Source organism: Diadema setosum, chromosome 14, assembly GCF_964275005.1.
Source record: "Diadema setosum chromosome 14, eeDiaSeto1, whole genome shotgun sequence".
NCBI lineage: Eukaryota > Metazoa > Echinodermata > Echinoidea > Diadematoida > Diadematidae > Diadema > Diadema setosum.
In genome coordinates, this window is record NC_092698.1 from 33461514 (window position 1) to 33488666 (window position 27153).

Consider the following 27153-nt stretch of genomic DNA (forward strand, 5'->3'; position numbering starts at 1 on the left):
TTCCTAGTTTTCTCCAAATTTTTGCAAACACACGGCAAGGGAAGATAAACCACGAACGCACAGAATGTACGGCATTTTATGGTAACAAAGATTCACGAGATGGCGCTGTATACAAAATTTGTACTGGGAACTTCAATAGATATCGAATGTGATTGTGTGCATTGCATGCTTCTCGCTCTCGGTCGCCGACGACGCGTCGACGCGATCGCGATCGCGACAGGAAGACCGTATATAACATCAAAAACAGAAGAACAAGAAAAAATCCGCGAAAGTCAAAATTTTTTTCCAACCGCTGGAAGTAAGTGTGCTTGAGACCGGATTTAGTAGTTACTTATACAACATCAAACTTTTTTTCATTGCCTCAGGTAAGAATTGTCACCTGGTTATATGACCAATAAGTTGTTCGTTTCAGTAATAGATAAGAAAAAGAAACCCGGACCATTGGCACAATTATGTGTGCAGTGCCCTAGTCCCAGTCATTTAAATTGGTGTATTGCATCGAGTTTGCATTCAATCATGTAAACTGCAATGATTTTATTCAATAACTTAGTAGTAACATTGGAAAGTATTTCTGTGTCTTATCACGTGGTTTAGAAGAAAACATGACCTAACTCGTTACACAAAACGGGAAAGAGACATGGAGAGCGTGAATTCGGTTTTCAATGTTTCGTTTGTCGCGTGGTTTGAAAGCGGCAAGTCAAGAAACGGAACGAAAAAGAAAATGGAATGATTTTGATTACCTGGTAATATGTTATGTGGTTTAGAAGAAATATGGAAGGAACAGTGCTCGGTTATTCGTCACTGATAATGGGCGATGAAGAAGGATAACGGCGGGACTGAAACATGTTTGTTTCCAAGTCTTCCCGCTTCAACTACCGCGGTAGTACATACATGTATAGATCTAGAGATCGAGACGGGACTGTCACTTCAGTTCGGGAAACCCACTCACAAGGGGGGCCCCTCCTTATAAGTAACCCGTCCCCCTTATAAGTAACCCCGTCCCCCTTATAAGTAACCCCCGGGGCACCCCTTATAAGGAGTCTCCACGCTTTTTTGCAATGCAACGCGAAAATGAAAGGACTGCGGCAATTCGCTTGATTATGTCCATAAAGCTTCACAAGTTTCCTAGTTACTCACGAAATTTGAGCAAAATCGGTTTGAGGCATCATATCTAAAATCATGGATTTAAATGCGATGTCAAACGACCCATGCGAATGCTGAAATGCGAGCGATTACTGGCGTGAGTGTCGCCAGGCGCGGCGGGGCGGCAATGTTTGAGTGCAGACGTGGCGAATGACCTCCGTACTCAGTCGCCACGTCTGCACTCAGGCATTGCCGCGCCGCCGCGCCAGGCGACACTCACGCCAGTAATCGCTCGCATTTCAGCATTCGCATGGGTCGTTTGACATCGCATTTAAATCCATGATTTTAGATATGATGCCTCAAACCGATTTTGCTCAAATTTCGTGAGTAACTAGGAAACTTGTGAAGCTTTATGGACATAATCAAGCGAATTGCCGCAGTCCTTTCATTTTCGCGTTGCATCGCAAAAAAGCGTGGAGACTCCTTATAAGGGGTGCCCCGGGGGTTACTTATAAGGGGGACGGGGGTACTTATAAGGGGGACGGGTTACTTATAAGGAGGGGCCCCCCTTGTGAGTGGGTTTCCCGAACTGACTTGTGAATGTATTACTGCGTTCAGCACAGACTCTGTAAAACGGGGATAGCGTGAATTCGCTTTTCAATGTTTCGTTTGTCGCGTGTTTGAAAGCGGCAGGTCAAGAAATGGAGCCTCGTTGTATCCGATCAAATTGCTTATGTAACTTTTTCTTTATTATGATGCACCGAAAATGTCTTCTATATACAATGTAGATATCTAACCGGAATCTCGTTATAACTGAACTCGTTATAACTGATTCGTTCTGCCATAGGTTTACACGCAAAGGAAAACGGGACCGACGCGATCACCTCGTTAAAAGCGGTTCCTCGTTATAACCGAACTCGTTATGACGGGGTTTCACTGTAGACGTCTAGTATACTTTTACCTGAGACTCTCGCCCAAGTTCATCATTGATCATTCTTGGCATGAGTGAGAATGGGCATCGATTTCTGTTTATAATTTCTGTTCTGTTTATAATTCTATATGTAGGCCCTACAGACTGTACATCATGCAAGGTACTAGTAGAAGTAGGAGGCTCTAGTACTAGTAGGCCTATACCACTATCTTCCTCTATTCTCCTCTTTGCAGTGACCTGTGGACCCGTGCCCGTGGAGTATATCAGTCCGGGAAATCGCGCTCATGTCACGGGCTCCATCTCACAAGTCACACTCCCCCTCATGAGCACCTCTTGGGTACTCAAAAGGCTCCCTCTCCGCAGTGGTCATGAGGCCTCCTCTTCACTTCTCATCCATCTCACATCGATATATAAATGGTCGCAAGTTCGCACTGTGATTTTTTGTTCCACACACATGTTCACTTTCCATGATGAGAAGACAAAAATCAAGTTGTAATGCTGCCTGTGTCATCAACCTGGTCAACAAAAAATATCAAGTTTTAATCGAAACAAATAGAAGTTTTTCTTCTTCTCATCACGGAGAGTGGACATGACTTATTGTGTGTGTCAAAAAAAAAATCACAGTGCGAACTTGTGACCATTTATACAGTATCCAATCGATGTGAGATGGACGAGAAGTGAAGAGGAGTCCTCATGAGCTCTGGAAAAGAAGCCTCTTGAGTACCCCAGAGGTACTCATTAGGGAGAGAGTGCCTTGTGAGATGGAGTCCCCCTCTTGAGCAGATTTCCCAGACTGATAGGCATATTAAATTTGTTTATGTTATGTGTGGACATCTATTGGGGTTTGTGTCTGTTTGCATATCAAAAGGGCTGAGGTGGGGGAGTGAAAAGAATGAGAATTTAGAAGAAAATAAGTCCTTATAAGAGTGTGCTGTTAACTTTGATTGTGCGTGTTGCTGTGATGTTCAAAGAACACATGTCATCAAGTTAGCCCATTGAGGATGAGCTGATTTTGGTGTAAACATGCATTTCCCATAGACACCTGTGTGAATATACTTGGGACTAGAGGTCTAGTCGTAAATGGGTTGGAAGAACAAAAGGCAATTTGATGTGATATGTCTTGTCTTCTAACCTCTGAAAGAGGATTGTATCACACACACACACACACACACAAAATCATGTTTTGTTTCACAAATACATTTGGCTGAAAATAGAGCCAAAGAAAGTTGTAACTTGTCACTCACTGCTTGATTGACAGTGTTACATGTCTCTTGGTATCTTACACATGTACCTGTTGCATTGCCACTAATGGCATTGGTAATCCTATAGGCCTACAACCTTTCTGGGTGCTATGGTCCATAGCTTAAGAGTTTGTACCCCAATTAAATGGAAGAAAAAAAAAATCTTCTTTCAACCCACATTGATGAATTGGGGGTCACTGTGTAGGAAAGAAGTTGGAGATTTTACTTTTGTTTACATGTTTCTCAGCTTTTTTTTCTGTAAATTTCTTTTCAGTTTACTATGCTTCATGACCTGAATGCACGCCCGATGCTGCAATACTTCTGACTTCTTCTGTGTCCTATAATTCGTCATCATGCGCTTCAGGGCTAGACTGACGGATATCAGCAGCATTGAGCAGTTCACAAGTATGTGTATGTAACAGTAGATGAAATTAACATCGAAACGTTTTAGAAAAAAAAAGGAATCATTTTGTTTTGAACATTTTATGTGATAAAAATGGAAACAAAAATAACAGTATTTCATACTGCTTACCTCCTCATCCAGGTGTCACATGTGAGTATGTGATTTGCAGGGCTGCCAACTCTCACGCATTGAGCGTGAGACTCGTGCATTTTGGTCCTTTCTCACTCTAAAACTTTATTTCGTTTGCATGCATTTCTATTGATCTCACTCATTTTGACTCCTAAATTATAGCATTGGCCTATGGGAGTCTCACTCTCAACTAGTTTCCAGTGTTGGCAGCCCTGGATTTGGGGGAGTCGTGATCGCGATGGGCTCTGTAGGTTATCACATGACTTCAAAACAAAACTACAAGAATCAGTTAATGCCTCCCACAGTTATCTGACATCACTCGAGTAATTTCTTTTCCTGTTTCAGGTCTGTAGTCTTCAGAGATCTACATGCGCATACTTGTAACAAGTGTGCAAATTAAGGCAAATCCATAAATGTCTACATGAATCTCTTTATCCCTTGTTTGCCTAGATATCCTTGGTTTTCCTATGGAACTACAAGGAAATTGACTGCTATAATTTGTGGACACTCGCACAAATCCCTAAGCTGCTGTAATTCCATGCATATTAGAATCAGTTTCCTCAACAGTCTGCACTCTGGCCCTCTCAGCATATTCAGTATTTTTATTTATTTATTTTTTTTTTCATTTTTTATTCATTTATTTATTTATTTATTTATTTTTTGTATTTCATGCTCCCTTGGTCAGTTTGTACTAATTTGATGTTACACTTCTGTGCTGAATTTCCATTCCCTTACGAGAGCTTTTCTCCATGCTGCTTTATCATGTTACTCTGGAAAAATGTCACAACAACAGATGTTCAAATGTTGGATAATCATGATGTGGTCAATACTGTCCCCATGATTAGTATTCATGAAAGGCAGTACGAGTGGACTTCTCATGTTGTTCTGATGAAAATGATCCCTTCCTTGTAATTACAAGAATATGGCTCTCTGTGGCAATGTGGCACACTGTGACTGAAGTGAAACTATTTCATTTTTAAATTAGTACTCATCTGATTTTCTGCAAACCACTGAGAGAACCAAATTTGCATTTGTCATCAAATGCAATAGAATGTACCCAGCTCAGTTGTTAGGGAACAGTTCAAAGCAATACAATTGATTTAGTTTTCATGTTGAATCGTCACCGTTGTGTTTGTTGTTGCTTATGATGTTTTTTATGTTGCCTAATTTGATACCTTCAAGCAACACATAATTTGATGCTGTACTCTTCTTCTGCTAATATTGTAAATTAAAATGATTTCCCTGCAGGAGTCTTTGGTACGATAGCAAAGCTCACCCAGCTATGTGTGTTGAGGATATCAAAAGAGAGAATGTTCTTCATCCTGAATGACAAAGTGGCCAAAGGCAATCTCTGGTGTGAGTTGCAGTCGGTGAGTCGTGTCTGCTGAATTCAGTGGCTTCTTGATAAAAATCTCATCAATGTGCATGATTTAGGAGATGATGTGGTAGGCAGTTCTTTAAACGACACAATATCACAATGGGTTGTTAACATGAATTAATGCATTGTGACACAATACTTTTGCTAAACATTCACAATATTATGAGTGAAGGATCATATTACAACAGAATCCGAGAAACTGATAACCAGCAATTGAAATGTTTGCTCAAAAATAATTTTGTCCTCTTTTACTTTTAGAAAGTTTGTGAGATGGTCGTCAATTTCTCTGTCAGTGATTCTGAGTGATGGGACATTTGAATTATGGACTGGTTACTATTCAAACTTTGAGCATTTCAGGTGTTTTCAGTCCTCATTTACACGTATGCCATCACTGTTGATTACATAATTGTATGATTTATCTGACATATGTATACTGGATGCTATGAACAAGACTAATAAGAATATTAATTTTTCATAAAATTGTCATGCATTGTTGCCATATGAGGTACTAAAATGGTTAATCGTTACTGAACTGTAAAAGTTTTAGGCAAGTGCTGTAATGCATACTTCCGAATGTCAGGTGAAAACTCTATACAACTGTTCAGTCATCTGTATATTTTCCCGACTGTAAATCTGCAAGACATGACACAATCATATTGTAGAGTAATGGGTGCTGTCATTAATTTTTTGTGGGGTCTGCACAAGCAAAATGGCGATGTAATTGGTTTCCTTTGCAGTGCAGAGCTGGTGCTTCTCATTGGGCCAGGATATTAGCAGTTCATTTTCTGCCTCACCAATTCGGGTATACATAATGTGTGAACGTGGTGGGCAAAGAATGCACAGGATCAGTGAAATTAAACATCGCACCACTTAATTTTACATGTCCACTATCTGCAGATGAATCTCTGCAGCGAGTACCAGATGGAGGGTGTTGCAGAAGACGCCGATGAGATCTACCTGGAGATCACCCCCGATGACCTTGTGCGTGCCCTGAAGACAGCCCAGAGCGCCAAATCGGTCAAGATCAAACTCACCAAGAAATTCACCCCTTGCCTCTCTCTTGAAGTAGAACTGGTAAGAGTTCAGACTTTGAAAATGTAACTGGCAGATATCACTGATTACAAACAAACAGATATTTGAAGGAGAGGGGGCATAAATCTATTCCTGTGGGGTTACATCCCTAAATCCCCAACACTAGGTGTTATAGCAGCTTAGTAGATAAGACAGTGGACAGTCAGTCAAGACACTACTTTATCCTCATTGCATTGAAAATGGGACTAGAAGGGATCACTGATTATACACAAATTGATACTGCACTAAAGGGATGACAGGCAACCAAGAGCATCTCAAAGACTAATGTGTGAATTTCATTGTTGACAAATATCTGTTTCCCATGTTCAGCCATCGAGGACAGGTCACAGCCGGGTCATCACCCACGACGTCCCAGTGACGGTCATCCCCAGGAGACTGTGGTCAGAATACAAGGAGCCCAAGCTGCCAGACTTTGATGTAAGCTGTAAAGGAAATTGTAGGCCTTCTTCTAGACCTCTATCCATGTGGAGGGCACTGGCAGCCTCGTGTCATCACGGCACCTGGGTAGCCCATCGCAGGAAGAGGTCTCCTGTGGATGAAAGAGAGTCTATCAGACACTTTCAGATAATCCATTTCATTGATATTCCTTGAGACATTACATGTTAGAGTTAAACCGACCTCTCAATATTGCCAAAACAGACAAGTATGTCTTGGCTAGAGTCTCACATTGACTCTAAACATGGAGCAAGCAACAGAGATGTGAGAGAATTCAGTTAAACTTGGGTAGAAGGTGAACACCAACACCTCAGACTTACTTGTAAAGGGGGTTTATTGAATAAGAGATTTACAGCTTTTTAGATTGACAGCACCAGATGAATCTTCTGCACCAACAAAATGGTAGACAGAGAAGATAGGGTATATAAGTTTTGCACTCAGAACCAGGATGAAGATGAATTTCATGTCTCGTCAATTTTGCGAGCGGTCATGACAACTGAGCAAGCACTTCAAAGAGCTGACTGCTGCCACGGCAGCTAAAGGTTTTGGCAGCACATGCTACGGTAAACGTAAATGGTCTGCATCATGACAGCAAATTCACTCATGCTGCAGGACTAGCCAACGTGAAGACAACTACAAATAACATAGCAGATATACCCCTCCAGTATACCTATCCTGAAATAGAATATATGAAATAATATAACATATTACATGCAAGATATTTGCACACTTCTATTATCGTGTGAGCTTTATGTTGCACAAAAAAAAAAAAGATAATTAATAAAAAATCAATTTTTACAGTAGATTAGAGAAATAAGTGGCAGAGAAAGACATATCCCTTTATATCTTAGTTACTTTTGCTTTTGTGCATCTGTTCCACCTTTCTTATTTAAAAATGTAACACTTAACAGCAGTATTCATGCTTCTATGTGTACAAGAGCTCTAGCTCAATTGCATATAGAGTATTTCATGTCACATATCAAAATGACTTTCCTTACCACTGACTTGTATCCATGTTATCTATAGACTTCCTTACAATATTTGCATTAATTAGATGTATGCTATCCTTTGGCGAAGAGTAAGTGTTGTTTTCACACATGCTTTTCAGTAATGATGGAAACTTCCAATTGTTCATAATGATTTATGTTTTCCTTCAAAGGTAACCATATGCATGCCACCCTTGAAAGTGCTCAGAACTGTTACAGAGAGGATGAAGAACCTAGGGAGTTATCTGGTGAGAACTTCCATCAACTCAATCTTTGTAGTATTTCATTCCCTCAATGCCAAACATGGTGAATGGAGATGAAGATGATTAGGCAATTGTTAGGTTATTGCTGGCTGTGTATGAAATCCAGATATTGCAGCATGTCAACAATGATGACATTCAACCTGTAAGACCCTTTGATCATCGAGGTAACCAAGATACGCCTTATTTGATTCATATACAGACCACAGAATTCAGACAAGAATTAGGAAAGTTACAAAGAGTACCAATTACCATATGAGAACAAAATTAATTGTTGAGACATCATGGAGATCTCAATATACTCCCCAACAGCTGGAACAAACCTTGATCAGAATATTTAGGACTTGCAGGTGCCATTCCAAATGAAAGTCGATCTGTCTTTCCCCTAAAGAGACCTGAAAATAGCATCTCATTGACCCCTACTGGCATAGGACCTGGAAGTCATATTTAAGATATGGACCGAAGGCACTGTGAGAAATTCATATTAGTTTTCATGGTCTGATGGTGATCCAGACAGGTTTTACTCTGACTGACCAGTGGGAGTGCTTCTCACATTGTTATTGTCCATGCATCAGGAGCTGTCGGCCAATCAGAGCGGGGACATGAGACTCGGGGTGGAGAGCGAGCAGGTGACGGTGTCCACTCATTTCCGGGACCTGGAGAATCCGGAATGGGGTAAGCTTTGTCCCCCCCCCCCCCCCCCCCCCCCCCAAAAGACTCGCACCTGTGGTGATGCTGTGGTCTAGTGCATTGCACACCACACTCTCAGTGAGGAGGTCTAGGGCTCAAGCCTTGCCCCAGCATTTGTGTCCTTCGGCAAGACACTTTATCCACAACACTCCTCTGTACCTCGGTGTATAAGTCATCTCCCATTAGGAAGCTGAATGATAGGTGGTTGGATTTGATGCTGTAAAGTAACCAAAATGCCTCCTTTTTAGCAGCATGAGTGCACTGTAGGTTCAGTCTTGTTTTATTTTTTTGACTAAGTTAGTAATATGCTCTAGATTGCTTTGAACTCCATGATGCGGTGGAGAGGCACACTACAAGAAACATGTACTTTCTTGATAATTGTTATCATTATCATATTTTTGCTATTACAGCATGTTTAGACCCAAGAAAAAGTACCATAATTTGTAATGTAAAATTTGTATTTTCAAACTGATGCTTTTTTTAATGTCATCTTTATAGAGTCACCTTCAAGTAACTTTCACTGTAAGTTTGATATGATGCAATGATAATGAAGAACAGCTAATCATTAAAATGATTACCACCATTTTTAGCCCATTGAGAAAGATCTGATTTTGCTACAACACGCATTTCCCATTGACACCTGCCCAAGTATACTCAGGACTCGTCCTCAATGGGTTAACAATAGTATAGGGATAGAATTGAAAGAGGATGCTACCTCTCTTGGTAGGGACTACAAAATTAATTTCTTTAATGTTGTGCTTGCATGTTTGCTGCTCTGCCTCTAGAGGGCACCGATTCCCAGTCAAGCCAAACGGACCCCTCTGACATGGTAGGGGCCAAGGTTGACATCAGAAAGTTCATCCACTTCTTGTCTGGACAGCAGCTGAATCCCTCCAGGATTGTATGCAGTAAGTATGCATTCATATCCATGATTGGTTTAGTCTGAAATTTGATCAAATGGTTTGCTCTGTCATCGTCATGATATATGTGGTATATAGACTATTTAAACAGTGTGTGCCTAGGAGGGAATTTCACATATATGTTTCCCAACAAGTTTTCAATAAGGGATTTCTCTGCATTAAAAGGAAGAAAGAAAGAAAGAAAGAAAGAAAGAAAGAAAGAAAAAATATATATATATACAACAAGTATTGTTCATTGTTACTGTTATTGCCCATGTGTTTTGTTTCTTGTTTTGCTTTTGTTTTTTCAGGATAGTCATTGCAAGCAATAAAGTGAGTTAGGGTCTCGTTTGGAAGGTGATTGGTTGTCAATGTAGAATGGACAAACGGTTTGATTACATACATCCATGTGAGTTTTATTAGATAGTGCAGAGATCTTGCAGTGTCTTGGGTTTTGTCTTGTACACATACTTCATGTGGATTAATAGCTGGTTTTATGACCTCAAAAAGCCCCAGATGTAACCTGTGTATAATCTCTTTAATAGTTATTGCTAAGTTGGACACAAGTATACTCTGAGGATATTTCCTCACTTCCTATTTGGAATTTCTGTTTCTCCTTTGCAGGTATCGTAGATAATCGAATCATCCATTTCTTCCTGCTGCATGAGGATCTCTCCATCCAGTACAGCATGCCTGTCATCTATTCATGAGGATCAGGGCCGAAGGAGATGGATGGAGGAGTTGGAAGACATGGCCCACCAGAGGGAGTTACCGGTACTTTGCAAAGATGGCGCAGATATCATGGCAGGACAGTATATTTTCTTTGCTGGTACATGGTCATCGTGATGCAAACTCGTAATGTGTCCAGGTAGAGGAACCATGATGTGTATCTATCTATTGGATGGACCATCGGAACACAGAGCCTGGTTTCTGTCCATCTTCAAGCTCGACCTGGATTGGATTGTCATAGGAAAAATGCCCAAGGGTATCAGACATCTCTGTGTATGTTTCATCATGACTGTTAATGCGTCATCAATATGTGGTTTATGCCTTCTTCCCACTAGGATCATGAAGTTGTCACAGTACATGAGTAGCACTGCCTCTAGGATGTTTCAGATACTACAAATACTGCAGTCGGATCCTGAAGCACCTCTAGAGGTGGATGTGACGTTGCCTAGTGGACTGTGCAATCATGATATTCAGGGTTCAAGCCCCAAAATGGCAGCTGCATCCTTCAGTAAGATGCTATACCCATAGCACTGCTCTGTCCTCTGTACCCAGGTGTATGGGGTATGTTCCCCAACACAACTTGCTTAAAAGTTTCATGTTTGAGCATTTATCACATTTATTTATAACTGGATGGTTGCCAGTCCTGACAAGGCTGGATAACTGAGGTTGGACATTAGTATTCTTGTTCTTATGACAATCATTAGCACTTAATTTTAGAACTGTGGGCAGCATGCCCAGGGAACTAAAATGTTGCAGATTTAACAATGACACACAATTCTTTCAAGCCGTAAAACCATCGTATAGGCCTACCATTCCGTGATTGAATGAAAGATAAATGCTGTTTTAATGGAGTGGATTTAAATTGAAAAAGCATAAAGAATTTAGACGTCTCTATCAGATACCAAAGAGCTGTAACACATGTGAAAGTTAAATCATATTCAATCTGTATGTTCGCTTTCAAACATTCCATTTAAATCTTCTTCTCATAGGATTAGTGATAGCTATTTCATAAGAGCGAGTTCTATGAACAATTTGGTTGAATGGATATGAAATAACTTCACACACCATGGCACGACCTCTTTAGAGACATGTGAAGAGTTTAACAATACTGTAAAGGTGGATATTTTTGCGTGAGTAATTTTTCGCACTCAGCCAGATAAGATGAATTTTAGAATCAATACATTAATCACTGGAACATATGGCAAACAAAATATTGTAGGGCTCCAAGTTCACTCTCATATTCTTAGAGGCAGTACAACTTTGTGGTAGTCAAGACACAGCTGACACACGGTCTTGCCTGTATGAGATCTGCTGGTGAACTGTCCTTCCCAGCAATTTTATTGTATATCTTATCCAGGCACTTGCCATTCAATGAATATTCATTGTATACAAATAAGTCAACACAGGATCTGAATATTCAAGAGACTCAGCACAGGATCTCAACAGAGGATGAATTACTATTCATGACTCCTGTATGTAAATTCATAACAAGGGTGGCTGCACAGATAAATATTCATTACAGAGAAAACCAATCAGGAGAAATGGAGGGAAATTCTAACAGTGGCTCAGGTACTGGTATGACATGGAGATGTGGCTTGGTGGGTATAGAAGGAGAGTGGAGTGTACCATATTGTGAAAGAGGTGTGACATGGTGGATGGCATGGGAAGAGATAAAATCTGAGCTCACTTAGCACTGGGAAAATAAATTAGGTTAAAAATAGGTCTACACACTAGTTTCTGGCTGCATGAAATGCGCGAAAATTTCTACACCGCAAAAATTTATACTTTTACTTGTTACTTTTACAGTAGATAATGTATTACTATGTTGACTTTGAAATTTGAAGAAAGTTAAAGAAGCCATCACAACATGTACTTTTCTGATTTTCATTATTGTCTGCAACCAACTGCATAAACTTATTGAAAAAGAAATATGTATGTATTCCTTTGATACACTCTCTGTCTATTTATTTATCTACAATGTATCTCTTTCTCTATCTCTTTTTCTCTCTCATGCCTATTTGTGTAGAACTGGCTGAACATTTATTATTAATTCATATTGGCTTGGCACCTGTAATGTTATGTGGAGTTACACAATGAAATTCAGTAGCATACTGTACAAGTGGATATTGTTGCTCGGTTGATTTTTTCGCACTTGGCTGGATAAGATGAATTTCACATGTTTTTAATTCCATGGAATCAAGAGATTCTTTAGTGGAATATATGATGTGCAAAAGTATTTGTGTGTTTTTTTATTTTCGCGCTGGTTTCTGGTCACGTGAAATGCATGGAGATTTCCACACTGCAAATGTTTCCACCCTTACTGTATATGATGACTGATGAGGTATTATAAATACAAACATATAGGATGTGTTTAGCCTTGAGGTGAAAGATCATGCACAGAGGTCACAGTGACTTGAGTAGCAAGTGGTTTAAATATGTGTGAGCTCAGGTGACATCAGGGTTTAATGCAAGACGCCATAAACTCTATCAACTCAAATGTTTTAGGATAATTAATCAAGTCTGCAACCCGTATGGGAACAAAAAAAGAAATGAGCAGAGGTGATTCCAGGCTAGATTATAGATATGGCAAAGGTCAGGGTTCCACTTTGGCTGGTGGGATTATGCAGACATAACGGTGTAAGTGCTTGTATGTGACAAAATTTAGTCAGTGGCATTTGGATAAGTTGTTGTTGTTGTTTTAAAGAACGAAAGAAGAGAGAGAGAAAAATGGGGCCCTATACAAATAATAAGTTATCACAAGTAAATATAATAACTTATGCTGTTGATTGCATGTAGGCACAGCTGTTGAAAGACGAGTTGAGGAAGGTGACAGACATCATTTTCTTTGGTTTGTGTATGAAATATAAGTAATGTATTGTACCAAACACAAATCAGATTTGTCATAGCAAGTTGTTGAAAATAAAGAGAGAGAGATGTAGAGGCTTATTGATCAAGTGTAAAAAATGTATACTTTGTTTTGAGTGGTGGTAAGAAGTGGAAAACCCATCAAATGCAATCATATATACTGGAGTGAATTGTTTTCTCTTTGTAAGCAAATTATTCTTAGTGTATAAATTTCCAATGACACTGATATGTGTGGTCACTACTAGGGACAGAGGTCTATCTCAGTGGTGTAAAGACAACTGGGGGAGCTCTGGGTGAATTTATATTTTCTTTCATAGGGTTTATCAGTGATTAGTCATGGATGGCTAGGAGTGCACCCTCTATATGCAGAGAAGTGTAGAAAAAGTAAGTACACAATGCAGCAGGTGTTTTCATTGCAATGTCTGAATTATGGAATAGAAGAGTCTAGGATCTGACAAGAGCAGTGTATCAGTGAATGCCAGATGAATGCCAGCATCCTATTTCAACCAAAAATAGATAGTAAAGAACATTAAAAAAAAAGTAGCTGGAACAAAACAAGACATAAAAGTGCGGATTGCCACCCTCAAACCTCACCTTGTTCATTTGTTTTTCATGATTGACTTGCTTTACCTTGTCATATGACTATCCAAACCCCATATCAGATATATTTAGCTTCTAGGACAGGCAAAGGCAATACTTTGTTGCTGTTTTCAGGTTTTTTAGCTCACCTGAGCCAAAGGCTGAAGTGAGCTATTGCGATCCTCTTCGTCCCAGCGTCTGTCGTGCGTCGTCGTCGTGCATTAACTTTTTACATTTTCATCTTCTTCTTGAGAACCCCATGGCCGATTTTCACCAAACTTGGTAGGTAGCATCCCTAGGAGGAGAGGATCTCAATTTGTTCAAATGGGCACCATGCCCCACCTTGGGGGGGGGGGGGGGGGGGGGGGGCAGGGGGCCCAAACCCCCAAAATAAGGGAATTTTTAAAAATCTGCTTCTCTAGAACCAGAAGTGATAGAGCTACGTTAATACTATGAATTAGTACATTGATGACTGCAGTTTCAAGTTTGTTCATGGCAGAATCAGGGGTGCCCCCCTTGGGACCCATTGGAGGGGGTGGAGAGGGGTCCTAATGGGGCCTAAATTGTACATTTTCTTCATCTTCTTGAAAACCCAGTGATGAATTTCCACCAAACTTAGCAGGTAGCGCCCCTAGGAGGAATAAAATCTCAAGTCCTTCAAATGGGCACCATGCTCCACCTAGAGGGCCCCCAGGCCCCCCCCCCCCCTCCTGTAAGGAATCTTTTAAATATTTTCTCTAGAACCAGAAGTAATTGAGCTAAGTTAATGCTATGAGTCAGTATATTGATGACTGTTTTTTCAAGTTTGTTCATGGCAGACTCGGGGTGCTCCCCCCTTGGGACCCAGGGGAGTGGGATGGGATGGGTCCAAATGGGGACTTAAATTGTACATGTTCATATTCTTCTTGAAAACCCCGTGATGAATGTTAAACTTGGCAGGTAGCATGAATTTGTTCAATTGAGTACCATGCTCCCCTTGGGGGCACCCAATCCCCCCCCCCCCCCCAAAAAAAAAAAAAAAAAAAAAAAATGAAATATATATATATATATAAGTCTTCTTCTCTAGAACCAGAAGTGATAAAGCAAAGTTGATACCATGAGTGTGTACATTGATGAGTTTAGTTCCAAGTTTGTTCATTGCAGATCCAGGGCTGCCCCCTGATCCAAATGCAGACCTAAATTGTACATTTTCATCTTCTTGCTGAAAACAACATAATGGACTTTCACCAAATTTGGCAAGTAGCATTCCTAGGGTGATAGGATCTCAAAGTGTTTGAATGGGCACCATGCTTTCCTTGGGGGCCCCAAACCTCCTTAATTAAAGAATATTCAATAGTATTCTTCTCTAGAATCAGAAGTGATGGAGCTTTAATTCTTTTTTTTTTTTTTCGAAACTGCATAGTCCAACCTTCTATAAAGTCCAAGGTACTTGGCAGGTATTTTTACCAGTGCAATGGAATATGCAAATGGACACCATGCCCCCAGCTCTCAAAGCTGCCCCTGCCCCAAGTTTCCAATGTTCTCGGGAAAGAGTCTGCAAGAATGCATGGAGGATGAACTTGTGATACTCAGGTGAGCGCAAGACCCCCGGGTCTCTTGTTTAAATAATAATTGTAGCAGTCAGTTTCTCATCCACACCTTATTGGTAGGGGTTGAGACAGGGGACTGAAAATGTTTACGCAGCTTTTCTGATGATTCCATGGCTTACTATACAATTACAATGTGTATCTCTTACTTTCTTTTTTATTTCTTTTTCATTGCTGACACAAGATGCACTAGTTTTCTCAGTCTCCTGAAAGCAATATCGTTTTTGTGTTTCCTTGCATGTTGCATTGAGATTTTTCTTGTAAAATAAAATTACTGAGGGCAATAAAACACCCCAGTCGAATAACTATACAATGTATTCTGTCCTTCTGGTACTTGTCGAGTCCGTATATCTTCCAAATTATAATACATGTACAGTGTATATATACTGTGTTTATATATATATACTGTGTTTTTTTTATTCCACGTAATTCACCAGTATTTCATGCAATCCGGTTGCTCGTCTATTCTATTGGCTAACTTATACACATTTTTTCGTTTCGTTTCGTTTCGTTTATTTATTTCCATTTCAAATAAAAAATACAACGAATACAATGCATACAATACACTTACTGTAATCAACTCTTTCATACAATCTGAAATTACCCCTTTGATTAAAATCGAGGTGAAATGTGAAATAAACAGAGAACTTGAAAAAAGGCTCACAGGCCTTGTGGGGGAAAAGTCGTGTATAGGCACAATCAACAAATTACATTAACACATGCACAATACAGAACACACATCATATCACAAACAACTGGAGGAAATAGTGGAGACATTAAATGATCAGTATTTAGTGTACTACAAACATTTTTTTGCAAACCACATCAATTCAAGTACTAGGTGTTACAGAAAAACATTTCCCACTAACTATATATCAGATAACACTGACTGACATTGATATGAGCAATAGCTAAATAGTGTACAATTTTGTTGAAAATATGTAATCTAAAAATGAAAGCATAAATCAGTTTCATTGAATGCAAGATTTATTTTTCACCCATTGAGGACTCGGGCAAGTGTCTCGGAAATATATTTTGTAGCAAAATCAGTCAGTCCTCAACGGGTTAAGTTAGAGTTCAGATTTTGCTTTATTTTCAATCCTCTGTACAAAACTTTAATTTTGCAAAGTAGTCAGTTGGTGTGTATGGGAGCGTGTGGTTAACAACCAGACAATGGTCCTGAAGGTTTTGAATGCTCTATTATATATTTATGAGGAAATCCACTATCACGGATAGTCTTTATTCATGCCTGAAATGTAGTGTATGCAGGCACATGAAAACATAACTTACTTTATTCATGTGTGTGCATTTTACCCTTTTCCATGAATTAAGACTAGCAGTAGTGCCCACGGCAATCCCTTATGAATTATTAATAAAGCATTCATGTGCTTTTGAGCAGGAGACCAGAAGCCTAGTCAGCATAGCTCTGAAAAGGTGGTATTTGTGACATTCATATCTATTGTTCAGGGCCATTGTAAGCACGCACTTGTATACACATCATTGGTTCCTGTGCAAAGTACATTTTTTTTTACGGAAGGTTCAAATTTGACCAAAATTTGGAACTTCAAAATTAATCAAGGATTTAATGAAACTGATTCAACTTTCGTATTACTTTAGTCAGTGAGGACAGAAATAAGGGCAAAGTTTGTCTTTGAGAAGGGCCCCAATATGTCTTTTCGCCTGGATGTCAAATACAATTTCTGCAATGCAAGCTAGAGATGGTGGTCAATACAGAAAATGCGCTTCAAAGCCCATTTTTGAAATGCATTTCTCGATACAGATGACGATGTTGATGACCCATTGAAAGAAAAGGTATGTGGTGGGGGAAATAATTTTTGTTAGTAATGAGTACCAGCATGAAATGTACCCGACTGCCATGTTTATGACAACTCCATACAATGTCTTTGGGATGAGTTGAAACATTTTGTTTTTTATCTGCTGTTTGTTTTATATCATTTCAAATCCGATTCAGTGTATGGAAGGGTATTATCTAAAATTTAGTTATATATCATTGTGGAATGTGATGGCAGTCATGTGCATTCAGTTTTTATCCTTCTGATAATTTCTTTCACATTATTGTTTTTATTTCTTTCTTCTTTTATTTTAGTTTTTGTCTGATTAATGACGATAAGTTGTGGGGATGTTAAATTGTGTTATGAGAAGTGCAATACCCAAATTAAAAGTCCAACAATGTGTCAGATTTTTGGTTGGATGTTGGGATTTTTGATAAGTATAATAATATTATGTTGTCTGTCAGATGTCAAATATGTCATTGTATTTGTGATGAATGTGTTGTGATTTGCGATTATGATTAGACATCTGTTTCATGACCTTAAAGTGTTTATTTGTAAGACTTGAAACAAAAGGAATTTCCAATTGGACAATACAGTTGAAATTGAAACTGAAATTGAAAACTGAAAATGATATTCAAACCATGATGCACTGGACAGAAACCCTCAGACGCGCAATTGAGCCCAAAATGTCTCGTTTCCTCCACGAGTAGTCATTTCTCCTGAAATTTTGCAGTTAAACTTAATAATTGTTCATTGTATGTATTGAAAAAAAATGTATTGTATGCAATAAAAAAAAGTCCACAAAGGACGAACATGGAACAAGTTTCTATAAAACACTTGATTTAAAAAAAAAAAGAATGAAATAGTAAGATATGAATAATTGATATAATGTTATGATATAATAATAAGAGTTATGAATAATTTGAAATGTACATTGCCTTGTAGTGTCCTCTTATTAATAATGCATTTATTTTACCCCACACAGTGATTTGTAATGTGCTGTGGGCTTCTTTACATCCCTTTAAAGTGTCAAGAGTGCTCCGACTCCAGAAGAAAGCACTCCGTGGGTGTGCGAACACTCATTATTTGCTCCGTCAACACCATTGTTCCACCGCTTTCACATACATGTACTGAATGTCCATGAATGCAATGTCTTGCATGTTGCCTCTTTCATGATGCATAGGTAGGCCTATTTCACCAAAAGCCTTCCCCATACCTCACTGAAATGTTTTGTTTTAATGAAAAAGTACATAGTTACAACACCCGACAATTAACTAAATTCCACCGCTAGAAAATGAAAACAAACACCCATTCAAAATCGATTCGCCACTTTGGTCCGGTCAATTGGAATTCACTACCGCCTAGTATTCTAAATTCACAATTATTAACAGGACGTCCAAAAAAAAAAAAAAACCCAACAACAACAACAACAAAAAACAATTCAAAATATTTCTCATCGCCAATAATATTAGCTTCAGTTGCTTCACACTAGCTGTGATCCACCACTTGTATTATTTACCCCAAAAAAGCGTTGCACTTTCTTTTATTCTTGTGTATAACCAACTCGGGTGCTGTTCGTTATTCCGAAGGTTCGTTATTCCGAAGGGTCGTTAATCCGAAACACACAATTTCCCTATACCTAGAGGTTCGTTAATCCGAAAATGAAAAAGGGTTTGTTAATCCGAACATTTGGGGCGTTATTCCGAAGGTTCGTTATTCCGAAGATTCGTTAATCCGAATATGAAATTCGGAACAATGAACCTTCGGAATAACGAATCTTCGGACTAAAGAGCCTTCGGAATAACAAACCTTCGGAATGACGAGCTGTAACCCCCTAACTCACAGTCTGGTGATCCCATCAATGCAAGCCCTTGAGGCTTATACGGGACACCTTTTTCTTTCAATTTACTTTACTTCTCTTTTCTTGTTCTTTTTGAAGTCTGACTTGTTACCACTTTGTTATGATGACTCATGTCATCCCTCTATGTGTAATGCGTGTGATTTATGCTGTATTTCATCTTTTTTTTTAATTGTATACATTGTAAACGTTGAAAGAAACAAAGGAGAGTTTTATGCTCTCAGTCATACATGTATCATAATGAAAAGATGGGTATCGGCAATGGATGCCCTGGCTATACTGTAAGAAAAAAATGACTTTAAAAAGTCTTGTAAAGACAATGAGATTTTGTGACTACATTATTTTCTTTCAGCCGATTTTTTTTTCTTATTTCTTTTTCTTCCTTTTTGCGCACATCGATATCGCTTTGGTTTTATTAAGTGATGTTCATCCGAAGTTAGCGAATTTCATGAATAAGAATATACGTTCGTCACTTCTATATGACATTCAAATAATCTGAGATCAAATTCGATGGAAACTTCAACCCAAAGAAAAAGCTGTTGTAAAAACAAACCAACAATGGTCAGATTAAAAACTACAACAGTGGCAAACTTTGAGCTAAATCGTTAAAATTTAAGAAGTATCATGACGCCATGAGAGAAGAAAGAGCCTCAAAATAGTCGTCTGTTTACATGATCGCGACCTTATAACGGCGTCGCGCTTTCTCGGAATCCTTGTAAAGAAAAAAAAAAAAAAACATGCACACACACACACACACAAAAAAAAGACGACTCTAGATATTAATGTTTAATCGGGTAATCAGTCGTTGAGCTGCCGGGCAGACTTGTTTTTATATTTTACTAGCCATCGACATGTCCGTGTATAAGACCAACCCACGCCACATTTTCTTTAACGGCCCTACCCTGTGGCTTTCAGATCCGCAGTTTCATAAAGACTAATGTACGTACATGTATACGCCAAGATTACTCTCATCAATAAATTAAAGCGATACGGCATCTACTGATGAAATACGTAGGTACATTGGAGTCGTCTGCTTACATTCAATAAGCTTATTGTTACTTTTTGTTTTGTTTTGTTTATTTTCCTCTCGCTAAAACTACACTGTCAAACGATATAATCAAAGGACCTATATAAATACGCAATGCAAAGGCGTGTTAATTTTCGTTGATTAATGATACCCTAATGATCACCACATGGAAGATCTGGACCCCATTATATATATATATATATATATATATATATATATAAGAGTTGTTATAATAACTCTTGCTGGAATGACAATTGTCATGGTTACGACAAGAATCCAGCTTCCCGATCGGCTGATGCTATACGGGCAGTTTGTATATTCCAGCAAGAGTTCCCATCCTATAACATAGTTTATTGTAGCTGAATAGGGGCTGTCCAGTCCTCTCCTCAGATGGACATGAAACAAAGAAACAAATGTGCTGTCTCATACGCAAAAAAAAATCCAAAGTTTTCGTAATTATGTTCGTCTAATATGCACTTCATCCATCTCGACATTTTTAGATATGAAATGAAGACATTCGATAGATTGATGTTATTGACCCCTCTCGTTCATATTCCGCATGGTCGCATATACCGCAGATTGTGAAAGTAATACATGACATTGTATAATGTACAGGTTATATTAATATCACACCTAAATAGGATGCATAGTATCAAATGTCTTCAGGTTGTGTGCAGTGAATCGTGTACAGATCCCCACCCCCTTCTTTCATCGTAACTAATGAGTTCACTCTCTTTCACCTTATTTGGGTTCTTCCTCTTCCTCTTCATCTGTTATTTGTTTCCCTTTCCTATATTAAGTTTGTCATCAATGTCTTCGTGTCAATGACATCGTTGCCATCAATCGCTGATCACGGTGTTGATCTAGCAGTTTTGGACATTATCAGTAAATCAGGAGGTGGGATGGGATCTTCCACCTCAATCCCTGAGTAACTCGAAAAAAAAAATCTATATACACAAAATGGACTACAGGGTTCGTGACGCCCACCCATTCTTTGTAGCCCCTCCCCGACAAAAACAAAATAACAAATAAACATCTTGTAGATAATAAAAGTGAAGGGGTTTGACCGGCCTTTTTGTGACGAATAGGTTTATCCATAAATTCAGTTCATTTTGATGATTTCATCTCCAACCTCTCTGCTTATTTTACTGTCATAATAATATGTAAGTGTGTTGAACGTCCGATCTTCGTCAATATGTCCAGAGGGTCCAGATTATCTTTGCGCCCACATTTTATTTTTGTTCATTTTAATAATGTAGATTAAATGCCATCGTCTGAAACATTGGTTATTGCTCTCCCCGCTGTTTACGTCGACCGTCAAATCACCTACACATACTTAGCAATCGGTTGTTGTGACAATTTCCCCCCCCCCCCCAAAAAAAAAGAAGAAAGAATAAACTCCTTCACCAAAGTCTCGCTTCACGAGACAAGAATATTGTAGAGACTGCGGAGGAAGTAAATCCGATGACAATTTCATTTACCGAAGTCGTTCCATCATTATAGTAATCATGCTGATGATCTATTTTGATATTCTTAACACTGCGTCTCCATTAGGAACTCGATGTAAGATAGCCATCCAAGTTCAGGGAGATAAAACGTCAAGAGTGAAAGCAAAGTAATTAACTGCTGAGATTGCACTTCAAGAGGAAATTCGACCCCCAAAATAAATAAACTTCAAAAGAAAGAGAAAATTTCTCCCTACAGAAGGATACAAAAATGACAAAATCGGATAAAAAATAAGGAAGATATGACATTTTCAAATTTCACATTTTTCGGAAAACATTTCTTGACCAGTACTAATGAATATTCAAATCAGCAAGTTGAAGTTGACATGCTCTTATAATTTCTTAGTACAGAAATATACAGAAATTGCAAAAATCTCATATTTCAGCTGTATGAATATAAAACTTGTCTAAAAACCACCCAAAATAAGAAAGAACTCAATGTTAACTCTGATATATCTTGGTATGGGAACATGCTTTTACTTATATCATCTAAAAATATTTATCCCCGAATTTCATATAAACATAAATGAAAAATTGTTGGCGTATGACATCATTAACTAACTCATTTGAATATTCATAAGAACTGGTCAAGAAATGTTTTCCGAAAAATGTGAAAATTCAAAATGTCATATCTTATTTCTTATCCGATTTTTGTCATTTTTGTATCATTCTGTAGGGAATATTTATCTCTCTTTTGAAGTTCATTTATTTTTGGAATGGATTTCTTCTTTAAATCGAACAGAAAAGAAGGGCACTGTGTGATTTCGTGTACACACACACACACACACACGTACACACGTACACACATGCATATATATATGTATACATGTGAATATATATATATATATATATATATATATATATATATACATATGGTTATATCAAATTCACATGCTTATATTGGTTCCAAATATAATAATTAAAATACAATGTAGGCCTATATACCTGTAGGATTCGACACTAACTTTTCTCTCTGCATGGTGACCCGTTATAGGGCCAATAAAATCTTTATTTTGAAATTTTGGTAGCCAGAAAAAGAAGAGTATTGGCCCGAAACGAAAGGCAACATAACAATCCATTTTGAATCGATCAGACCATCAAAAGATATCCCTTTTGGAAATTTGGTGGCCCTACATCAATTTATAAATATATATATATATATATATATATATATATATATATAATATATGCTATACACTCACATACACACACACACACACATACATACATACATAAATACAAGTATTCGGTGGACATGCACTATGATATTATGAAATATGAAAATGCCATATTTCTTATCTATTACTTACTTCGAACTTTTTATGTGATAATACTATAGTCATGAGAGTCGACGTGATATAAGCTAGGAGTGGAATTCCCCTAATATCCCTACTGATGAACACCCCTCCTTCTCCCCCCCCCCCCACCCCCCTCTATCTATCTACATGATAATTATGTGTATGTCCCAGCCATGATAGCAACATCTCTGTGTATTATCTATAAAAAATTTCATGGACCTACGATGATTGCACACAACTCTTTTATCCTAAAAATCTGACAGAAATCCATGACACGGCTAGTTAGCTAAACAAAGGAAAAGAATAATAACTTTTCAGGTACTAAAAGTAACACACTGACACAGAAATCGGTGTTTTATCACTTCGAAAAAGTAGGCATGACATCGATGAGTTGAGGATTACCGGGTATCATCACCACACGCAGCAGGCACCAACACACATGCGCATAATGTACCTATCCTATGCTACCGAAAACAGCGAGAGCACGCGCTTGGCATTTCACAATACTCGTACATCCCCTTTACCTCGTAACACTATAGTGCGTGTATATGACTCGACTTGTGTGTGTGTGTGTGGGAACTAAGTAGGAGGGTGTGACGTCAATTTCTCTTTGCCCGAATGAGCCCGCGGTGTGGATTGTCACAAAAATTACGTAGAAAATAAAATTCAAATAATTTGGCAAAAAGTTGAACGTTCTGCAAGAGGATTTTTCCTGCCGATGCCCAGTATTTCAAGAGGTAGGTAATTGTTCATGAAACCTGTCCTGTTATCTTGAAAATTATTCATGGCATGTGGACGGCGGCGGTCAGCTCACTCAGCCCATGGCCCTTCAATACAACAGCATCCTGGTAATGTAGTCTGCGATGATCGCGTGAAGTCCTATGTATGGTAATCTGTGTATGGTTTAATTTCGTCTCGGGAATTCACACGTACACGCGTGTGGTACTGCACTGTCTGCTGTAAATTTATGTAAAGTTTAGAAATCTGTAGACTATGCGGATGACTTGCCATTTGATGGGTTCTCTTCTATGTTTGTGATCATTTATCGTCTCGACAAGTTCTTAATAGATCTACTTATTCAGGCCAGCTCCGGCCTGGGCCACCGGATTTGTCTTTTGCCTTTTTGCCGGCTTTGATTTGAATCCAAGATTATTTTTATTTCAACTAAATTCTAGATCTATGTTGTAATTATAACTTGAAGTTGTATTACTTGTATTGCAGTAACCAGTTAGTTACTTGTAAGTTGTAGAATCTATCTCTAAAAAAGTTTGGGATAAAGTCTACAGTAAAATGTTCTGTAGGCCTAGTGTGTGACGTGTGGCACTGAGTGTCAGTGTTTACTGTTCGCACAAACGATGGTTGTGAAAATAGTCTATAAATTTATAGACCTAATTGGAGTTAAGCGAGGTGTTAGACTGCACTGGACTCCTTGATAACACAATCTGCATGTCTGGAGACACAGAGCAGTCAAATGTAAAGAATGATAATCTTGAGCTTGACTACAAAAGACAGAAAGACTCGAGTATTGGGGATTCCATCCCTAGCCTAGAGTCTTGAGACAGTATCGACAGCAACATGAACATTCAGATATGATTGTCTGAACTACATCTAGAGTTCAGGTGCCTACTGTAAATTTAACTTTTTATTGTTATTAGGTAGGATCTATACCAGCTCTTTCTATATCCAGGTGTAAACGAAGTGGTTATACCGTATGTATTCCTATGTATTTACCATCGGATTGTGCAAAAAAGTGCCCCCGCCCCCCGGTTCCGCCAGCCCTGCAGTTTAACTTATGGCAAGTAGGAGCGTGAGGTGCTCTGAAAAGAGCGTAAAATACATGTGTTCTTCTAGGGGTATAGGGGTAGTGTCGCCTGAGGCATTATGTTTTCGGGTTGTCTATCCGTCCGTCTGTCATATTAGCGTCCCTCCGTCCGTCCTTCCGTCCATCCTTCCTTCTGTCCGTAATCAATTTTGTGGACAGCGTAAACAAACAAACCAAAAAAAAAAAAAAACATTTTGAGGCATCCTAATGAAACTTGGCATAATATATGTATGTATGAGTGGACGAAGTTGTGCCTATTAACTTTTGAGTGCACATGCTCAAGATCGAAGGTCAAGGTCAAATGCTCAAACATTCACTATTTCCCCCATATCTATGCAATGCCTTCAATCTTTTGAAACTTAGTGACCTAAGTGTATATGCCCCACATGTATTACCTGATATGGTTTTTTTTGGGGGGAAAAATTTTGATCCATGGGGTCAGAGGTCAAGTAAAAATGCTAAAATTTCACTTTTTTTCTCCATTTCTCAGAAATGGTTCAAGGTATTTTCATGGAACATTGTCATACAATAATGTAGTACATGCATAGATGTCCTGCCTGACAGTGATATTCTTGGGTCTTTTGTGGTTCATAGGGGTCAAATGTCAAGGTCAAACCCCCCAAATTTCACTATTTCTCCCATATCTATGCAATGCCTGAAGGTATGCTCTTGAAAATTAGTGTATGTATATGTATAACCAGATTCTCTGTGAAAGTTTTTGGCCATTGGGTTTAAGATCAAAAGGTCAAAGATCAAGTGAAAATGCTAAATTTCACTTTTTCGTCTACATCCCAGAAGTGGCTCAAAGTATCATCATGAAACTTAGTACATAATGCATTTAGTGCCTGACAGTGATTTTATTACGAATTTTATGGTCATGGGGTCAAAGGCCGGTTTAAAATGCTAAAATTCTATTTAAAAACGCTAAAATTACACTTTTTCTCCAAACCTTAGCAATTACTCAATTCATAACTTTTAATAATATTAATAATAAAAGGGTCAAAGGTCAAGTGAAAATCCTCAAATCCCTGAATACCTGTTCTCTTGAACGATATAGCCATCCATCCAAACTATACGTAGTTCAAGGAAAGTAAACACTCAATTGCATTTGTGACAATTTTTTGCCAATGATATGAAACTGTCGTTACACATTGTCAAGACGTACTATAGACCTAATGGGAGAACCATGCATTATTGCAGAGGCATAGGGCCTACCAGTCCCCACAGTGACATTTCTGCTGTTAATAGGTGTGCATGTTTTCAAAATTGTGTTTCAATGCCCAGCTGTATTTTAAAGTTCAACGTTGATAGAAAGTCTAAATGAGGTTACACTGTAGGTCCTTGTGTTGAACGAAACATGAGTTTTTGCATTTCCCTTTTGTCATTTGGTAAAGCCTAAAAATCCAATTAGGAATAGGGCTTTCAATGATTAGAAAAGAAAAAGAAAAAGAAAGGAATTTCATATGGGTTCTGGTGCCACATATCTGTTTACAGTGTATTTGCCAAGTTTCAATCACTGATAAAGTCCAAACAGTTGCAAAATTGAGCTGAGGTGTACATCCGCTACTGCCACAAACAGTAGTTCAAAAAGAAGATACAGCAGTGTCTAATAATTCTGTAGGAAATGTGTGATTCTATTCTTTCAGAAGTTTTTACTATCTTCAGAATAGAGGGTCATACCTGTTGTATTATTCATGAGTATGAGCTCTCGTTTCAGGCCAATTTTGTACACCAAATAATTCACCAACAGAGTACAGTACAAAATGTCAGATCTCAACAAACCATATTATTATTATGCAGTGACATGTAGGAGTTCAGTGCACTAACATTGATAAGTATAAATGAGGTAACACTGTAGGTCCTTGCAATGAGCAGAACATGAGTTTCTGGATTGCTCTTCTTTCATTTGGCTTTTTTATTTTTTATTTTTTATTTTTAGAAACTACTATACTTGATTGAAAGATTTAAAGGATGGATTGTTTAACCTTGCCCATAAATAATTCTGAAATCACCTGAGATCTAGTAGAATCCAAAATTAAACAGATTCAGTTTTCACCACAGGCACATGGTATACTGTATACACCATATATATTAAGTGAGTCTAATTTTTCATGAATCAAAGACTTTCTGACAATTTAGTGAGCAGTTAAATTTGTGATCGTGGAGTACAGTACTGAATGGAGAAATGTATGAATTGTGCTTGTCACACTCACTTTGGGATCAGAGTCAATATTTTCTTGTGTTTGTAAATTCGCGAAAATAAAAACCTCACAAAATATTTACTGTATACGGTAACACCTGTTTGTCCATAAAAATGAAAATTCTCACACATTTCCCACCTTGTGAAACATACAAACTCTGTGAAAGAAATCTTGATATGACACACAATATATTTGTGTACATGGGATTAATCTCATTGTAGGGGTCAATGAATTTAGGCAAAGCAATAACAGCTGTCATTTTGGTCTTCAAGACAAATTTTGTTTGATTTTCTTTATTCCCATGTTAGTTCTTACCATACTTGCACTTTGGTTTTTGTGTGCTGAAGGAAAGGCTAGGGCACA

General features: G+C 38.4%; 1 protein-coding gene across 1 annotated transcript; it reads left to right on the top strand.

Annotated features, from left to right (window-relative positions):
* The first annotated feature begins 234 nt into the window (after positions 1–234).
* Positions 235–10495, top strand: LOC140237985 (checkpoint protein HUS1-like). Its single transcript, XM_072317914.1, has 9 exons — positions 235–365; positions 3530–3660; positions 5036–5157; positions 6063–6239; positions 6567–6674; positions 7852–7926; positions 8514–8613; positions 9414–9536; positions 10152–10495. Exons 2-9 carry the CDS (start codon positions 3609–3611, stop codon positions 10235–10237), a joined length of 843 nt encoding a protein of 280 aa, XP_072174015.1. The 5' UTR covers positions 235–365; positions 3530–3608; the 3' UTR covers positions 10238–10495.
* The last annotated feature ends 16658 nt before the right edge of the window (positions 10496–27153 follow it).

Excerpts from the sequence above, each read along its gene's own strand:
- LOC140237985 (XM_072317914.1), top strand. The coding sequence starts at position 3,609 with ATGCGCTTCAGGGCTAGACTGACGGATATCAGCAGCATTGAGCAGTTC. Across the intron at positions 6,240-6,566 it reads TCTCTCTTGAAGTAGAACTG|CCATCGAGGACAGGTCACAG; the intron begins GTAAGAGTTCAG and ends TCCCATGTTCAG. Across the intron at positions 8,614-9,413 it reads CCTGGAGAATCCGGAATGGG|AGGGCACCGATTCCCAGTCA; the intron begins GTAAGCTTTGTC and ends CTCTGCCTCTAG.